The sequence below is a fragment of the Bidens hawaiensis genome, unplaced genomic scaffold (assembly GCF_021521415.1).
Source record: "Bidens hawaiensis isolate Kalapana, Puna unplaced genomic scaffold, B.hawaiensis_p1.1 tig00040406_1, whole genome shotgun sequence".
Lineage (NCBI taxonomy): Eukaryota > Viridiplantae > Streptophyta > Magnoliopsida > Asterales > Asteraceae > Bidens > Bidens hawaiensis.
In genome coordinates, this window is record NW_027497127.1 from 40,874 (window position 1) to 47,663 (window position 6,790).

Sequence of the window (6,790 nt, forward strand, 5' to 3'; positions counted from 1 at the left end):
CTAAAACCATCTTTTTTTTAACTCACTCTTCTAAAACTTTACTAAATTATACCAATTTTCTTTTTAACAGGACAAAAACCATCTAACATAAATTTTTTTTAGAGTAAGCACTAATTAATCCACAAAATATGTCATTTATCACACCAAATTTTCACCAAATGACTAAAATCTGTCACAACACTGATTTAAACACAAAACTGCATAAAACCAATGAAGAAATCTGTTGGCATTATCAAAATTCAAATCCAACCACCAACAAATATTTAGTTTTAAGACACGCTAGTTCAAACTTCTCCACTTAACCAATATCAAGAACAAGCGCGCATCTAAACAACAATTTACCAACAAACAAATACAACTTTCAAAACAAATATATCTTTTCTAAACCAAACCGCCGGCCGTTTCCGATCGCCGTTCCCATGACAACCTGACTATGCCTGATCAATGCACCTGACATGTCAATAACAGATTTAACCTCAGAATGTTAATTAATATTATTATAACTTATAAAGCATACCCGACACCATGGATCTAGTTTCTGACTAAAAAGAAAGGAAGCTCAAGCTCATCTGGATTTCTTAACCTTCCATCACCTGACTGACTACTGCCGCCCATAATAGTTACTGCCACCTCGTCTGGATTGACCTTGACCGGAACCGGAACTCCTTTCTTTGTACCTTGAACCTGCATTGCCAGATCCATCTGCAGATGCATCAAGACTGCTGAATTTATTACTGTTACTGTTTGATCCAACTGGTTGGTACTCATAATGCAAATTCTGCCTCGGCTTGTCCCTGTTTGTATTTGCATTATGTTGGTTATGCCTTGGTTTATCATCTTGACCACCAGATCGGTTATTTTGACTTCCATACTTTCTAAAACCATGATGCTGCGGGTCAAACTGGCGGGCCTGGGACTGGGCTTGGGCCTCATCTTCCATGTTTGGAGAGTAGACCCGTGCTTTGAATGAAGACGGCTCTCTCTCTCTCCGACCCTCTTGATTCCCATCAACAGGTTCTTCTGGCTGAACCTGAGAAGAGAATCTTCTAGATTCCTTTCTGACTTCTGAGTTAGAAGTTTGATTGCCGCCAGACCAACCGCCTTTATATTGTTGAGGTTTCGGGTGCCAGTGAGAACGATTCTCTTTAGAAGAAGGCGGCCGGTCAATTTGGTCAACTTCCATTTCCGCACCACTGATATCCTTATGATTTTTCACAATGTTTCTTTGACCTTTGTAAGCTGGTCTTTTTTCTTTACCTGTGACGCCACCTTCATCTTTCACAACAGCAGTTATTGGGTATTCATCAGGCATAAACCACCCATCCGATGGGTCCCACTCATGTGTAACATTAGTTTCGGTCGGAACAGGGTTTACTTCTTCATGTTGGCTCGTAGATTTATGATAACTTTTCTTCAAATCTTGATCACGTTGGCGCAAAGCTCCATGAGATTTCACCTGCTTATTTTGCTTATTATCTCCACTTTTGGACTCTACGGTGGGCCCCATAGTCACAGATACGGGCACTGTTGGTTGAGTATCTGTCATATCTTCTAATGTTGTTTTCTTGGGTGAAGATGGCGATGCTGATTTATTAACATTTCCTTGCTGATCGAGCTCTTTGGTCACTGGCTTTGGAACATATCTTTCCATTTCTGCCCTTTTGCTTTTCAGATTAGTCTGAGTTGAAGGACTGCTCTTTTCTGGCAAAGCCACGTCATCCTGTGTGACCTCTTCTTTGTTGTGGGCCCGTACAGGGGCCCACACAGCAACATCACCAACATGAAATCTATTAGCTTGTGGGTTTCTTGGCATCCTTCTCAGGTGCTGAGGTTTATGCTGGTTACTTGGTAATGAAGAAACCTGTTCTAGATTAGATTGCTTTGAATCCTTGCTATCAGCCACCATCATGGTGCTTGGGTTTGGTTCTAAAAGATTAACTTCTCTTGATGCAGAAGCATCATCAAGCTTATGCTTATTCTTGCTAATCTTGTTATTTCTCTTTTTCTGCTGACTTGACTTGGTTATGATGTTTGAGCTGTTTGGTAGAGTTGGCTCTTGACTTGATAAAGCTTCACCTGATACAGTCAGGTTACTTCCAGGATTATTAATAACCGTGTCACCTGTCCCGGTCAGAGTTGACTTGTCACCCAAAGTCAAGGTCTCTACCGTTTGTACACTCGGCTTTTGTTTATGACTAGCATGCTTCTGCCTGTGAGCAACACCATCATTACCAAGTGAAGGAGCTTTGCTTTCAGCATCAGTTGCATTAGCAACACCTTGTTTCACCAGCAAAGACCGGTCCATAGACTCTTGTTGACTTTTCTCACTGATCTGGTCAACAGGCTCTTGTTTGCTATCATCAAAAGCTAGTCCGGTTGGTTTTTGGGATCCATCGACATCCACTAGCTCAGGAACAGTATTGGAGGTTTTTTCTGCAGTCTGAGTTGTACCATCTGCTGGTGCAAGTGCACGTCTATTCAACTCTTCCAATTTGGCATGAGCTTTTGCTTTCTGCTCCCTAATTCTTTCTTCCTCTTCCTTCTGTCGTTCAATTGCCCGTTGTTTTGCCAACTCCCTCATCTTAGCTCGCTGGTGATGCATAAAAATGTACAATACTTGATAAATGACCAAATGCACGGTAAGAAAATCAAACTAAATTTCATACATGAAGATTTTACCTGTGCTTGACCATCAGCAGGATCAACCACTTGAGTCAATGAGTCACCTGTATTCTTAATTTCAGGGTTCTCAGCAGGTGCAGATATCTCTGAGCCTATAAATGGTGGTTTCTTTCGCCACCCATCATTATCTTGATTACTTAACCTTCCTCTGTTATGGTGATCTGCTTGATTTCGCACGCCATGATGCACTTGCCTGTAAAAACCAAATATAGTTAAAACAAACTGTTTAAAATAGAAAGGATGACATCAACAAATACAAATTACAGACCTTGATTTGTCATGGTGATGGGAAAGATCTCCAGTGATGGAGATGCTACCGAATGCAATTGTAGAGTTGCCCTTAGGATTATTTAATAATTCATTACTTTGTTCTGTATCCATCTGAACATCAGAAGAAACCCGATCTTTTGAGTTCAAACCTTCAATATTCTGTATCGAACTTGAATCTTTTGGGTCTTCTTGAAAGGATGACTTGTTTTCCCAACTCTCATTAGACGCCTTAGACTTGTGTGGGCCCTCAGAAGAATATTGGCTGGTTAATGTGTTTCTACTTGAAGGCATATCTTCATTCCTTCTGGTGTCAGTTTTGTACAATGATGGTCTTGGTTGGTCAACCTTTTCTACATTCTGCTCCCAGTTGTCTTCAATTTCAGCATCCTTTTGATTTTCACGCTTTCTAAGAACTTTGTAGGGCCCACGAGATTCCTCAGGTGGAATAGAATCAGACTTTTCTGAAACAAACATGTTACCAACTGGCTCACGTGCACCGCCTCTAAAGTGGGGATCGTTGAGTTCTGGAGGGTTTGGAGGTTGGCACATGTTGTACACCGGTGGTCCATGAGGTCCAGGTGGCCCACATGGTGGTCCAGGTGGCATTCCCATAAATGACATATCACGATCATTGGGATTGTAGCCCATTGGAGGACCAAAATAACCATCATAAGGGGCTGGACCAGGGTAAAATCCAGGCCTAACTGGCATACCTGGACGGATAAAAGCATCAGGCATTTGAGGTCTGTAGAAGTCACCATTTCTTGGATGATGACCTCGTGGGCCGGGACCAGGTGGAGGCGCCGATTGTGAATTCGGTAAAGGAGGGGGGATCTGAGGGCGATAGTAAGGAAAAGGTTCCATCGGAAACCCACCATGAGGAACAGGTGGATATGGTGGACCTGCATGTGGTGGTCCTCTATACCAAACACCAGGAGATGCATTCATTGGTGGGCCACGCCATGCATCATAGTGTTGAGGGGGGACATTAGAATTGAAGTATTGGTGTGGGTCCCCCTGCCACTTGTCAGCATTGGGGTGAACCCCATCTTCAAAATTTGGAGAACCGTCTCTCGTCCAAGTATCAACAGTTCCACTCTTGTGATCTGTATTTTAGAAAATGTAAACACTGATTTTGTTAGCTCACTAGCTGACATGATACACTTTAACTTGAACAGCAAACGGAAAGATCAAGGCTGAACAGGCAAAGAAAAAAAACTAACCAGCACGAGCCGACTCGTTTCTCTCTTTAGCAGGTGCGGTTCTGCCAGAGCTTGAACCTGGACGAACATAAGAGGCATGATCTGCCACATATAGAAGTTCAGATTTAGAAGATTGCGTATGGTAAAAATATTTCTTACAATAAAAAGATATATACATACAAAGCAACATATAATATTTATTAGATGCCCTAGTAGTAAAAAAGAGTCTAGTTATTTGATCTATTATTAGAAAGCAAGCTCTACTTCGGAATGCTGCTAACATTACAAATATATTATATGCCTAGTCGACAGCCATGCATACATTGATTTGAAAAAACTTTTGTCAACTCAGTAAATTCGCAGTTCAGCAAAAGCTGACATGGAGCATAATCAGCACAACTAACCAGTTGCTATAACCGGTAGAAAAGACAAGTTGGTTGCTAGTAAGAATAGAGTTAGTACTGGTTGCTATAATCATAATAAGTGGCAAAGATGGTTGCCAACTTGCTACTAATTACTAAATGCAAGTTGCCCTTGTAGTATCAGCAGCGGCTATTTGTTTTTATACTCACTTGCAATAACTTAAATAAACTTATGCCTTTTTCTGCAGTGGCCAGAGAACAAACTTCCATACAGGAATTATAAAGCTCAAAGAACTAAAAACCTTTTAATATGATGGAAAAAGTAGCAAGATTCAGCAGAAGAACGAAATTAACATGAACGATAAATAGTACCATAATAAGTAGAGATTACCATGTGGTTCACCACTCTTAGCAGTATTATCTTTTTCTGAACCCAGGGTTGGAAAGTCCCCAGAACTCAGTGAAAAATCATTGACTTTTGAAGATATTGACTGCACAAAAAAACATATAAAAAGTTATTAAAAGCGAGTTTTTGGTTCACTGCTGTACTTGTTAAATAGTTTAGAACTTTAGATAACATCGAACTAATAACTTACCAACTTATCTGCACTACCATTAGGACCCCACGTTCCTGAATTCTCATATACAGGCTCAGCAAAACCGGATAAATGCGAGCTGCCCGGTCTTGTCTCTGAACTGAGTGGGCGTGAAGATGTTAACGCCGATTGGTTAGATGGCAGCACCCCAGAAGCTGATGATGGCCTAGAATTAGGTCCCCACGTGGTAGCAGAAGGCTCGTGTCTGTCACTGCCAGCGGTGGATGGCCGACTAAGACCACCTCCTGATGAAGGGCGGCCACTAGGATGATGGGGTGAAACAGTAGTACCATCAGCATTTAGAGAAAGTGCTGACGAACCCCAAGGATTTGATGTCGATGAAGATGATCGACTTCCCCAGCTAAGGCTACCCCTGATAATAACATGAGATGAAGGGTAAATTTGACATAGGAAAATGGAAGGAAAAAGTTTCCAAGAATGAATAAGAAAGGCTCACTTGGGAACAATTTCCACATTTGGATCCAGACCATGGTTTTCTAACCTTGAAACAGCAGCAAAAGAATATTAAATTATAAATTTATAGTTATGAAAAAACGTAACATGATACATCATAATTCAACTGTAAGAGCTTACTTTTGGCTAGGTAAATTAATAGGTTTCGGAACAGCAACTTTGCCCAAGACAGTCATGCCACCTCTTCTTGAAGAGGCCCACCTAAATAAAAAAAATACTTGTTGTAATAAATGTGTTCTTTTGCGAAATATTTTTAAACACGACTGAGATCAGATGCGATGAGTATGAGTGAAACTATGAAAGAAATGTACCTCCGCTCTCCAGCCAACATACTTGATGTCATTGTTCAAATGAAGTCCCAAGGTCATCCAAGAACAATCTATAAAGGCTGAAGATTAAATAAAATATTACTTTCTTACTATATATAACTGGGGACTTAAATTCAGCATGGCAGCTCTGCAAGAAGTGATGTTATGAAGAATGATGATTTAAAAGTGAGCTCTGAATAAGAAAAAAAAACCCCAAAAACTCAAAAGTGTTAAGTAATCAAAATTCCAAATTAAAACAAATGAGCCACCTTTTTGTCTTTTCCCTACACTATACTTAATGCAATCATTGTTTTAGGCAGTCCAAAATAAATGAAGCAATTAACCGAAGACGTCAGAATGCAGTATGAGCTCAGCTAGTTCAATCTCATAGAATGATAGAATCCTTATCACAAAGAACTTAATCAGGTATTCTAAGAGCATTAAAATTTCACAGTTCTTACTTTATTTTGCTTGATATGCCCAGCTAGTACCCTGAGAAATATGAAGCAAAATAATTAAGGCATAATACATCTAGAAATCTAATGGGATTTAGCTTCCAAGTGATGCTACTCAAAAGTAAGATAAAAGACCAGAAATCGGTCGGTATTACACCCCCGCCCATTAAAATTGTATAGAAGTGGATTAACAAAGTGCTCAACTATAGTTCCGGTGTCAACAATAATTAATACCATACATCATTCTGAAAACAGAAAGAATGTGTTTTAAGATTCAATTTCAGTTTTCAAACAGAGACCAACTTTCCATACAAATATCAATCTATTATCATCACAACAAAAGATTCCATGAATCACCTGGAGTAACCACCTAACTAGCTAATATCTCAAATATAAAGGTGTAACAGCCTCAAAGACAAAGGTGATATAACCAAATATATC

At 40.0% G+C, this 6,790-nt stretch overlaps 1 protein-coding gene across 1 annotated transcript; it reads right to left on the reverse strand.

The window, feature by feature from the left end:
• Positions 1 to 204: 204 nt before the first annotated feature.
• LOC143592050 (protein MODIFIER OF SNC1 1-like) lies at positions 205 to 6,527 on the reverse strand. The gene is made up of 9 exons (XM_077072069.1): positions 5,898 to 6,527; positions 5,707 to 5,787; positions 5,570 to 5,614; positions 5,113 to 5,485; positions 4,908 to 5,007; positions 4,176 to 4,256; positions 2,951 to 4,058; positions 2,680 to 2,875; positions 205 to 2,590 (listed from the first exon to the last, which is right to left on the reverse strand). Exons 1-9 carry the CDS (start codon positions 5,927 to 5,929, stop codon positions 602 to 604), a joined length of 4,005 nt encoding a protein of 1,334 aa, XP_076928184.1. The 5' UTR covers positions 5,930 to 6,527; the 3' UTR covers positions 205 to 601.
• Positions 6,528 to 6,790: the final 263 nt, after the last annotated feature.

What these genes read in the sequence shown, in the direction of transcription:
- LOC143592050 (XM_077072069.1), bottom strand. Translation starts at nt 5,929, where the DNA reads ATGACATCAAGTATGTTGGCTGGAGAGCGGAG. An exon ending in AAACGAGTCGGCTCGTGCTG is followed by an intron (nt 4,059 to 4,175) that starts GTTAGTTTTTTT and finishes TCTAAAATACAG; the next exon opens with ATCACAAGAGTGGAACTGTT. An exon ending in CTGCTGATGGTCAAGCACAG is followed by an intron (nt 2,591 to 2,679) that starts GTAAAATCTTCA and finishes ATGCATCACCAG; the next exon opens with CGAGCTAAGATGAGGGAGTT.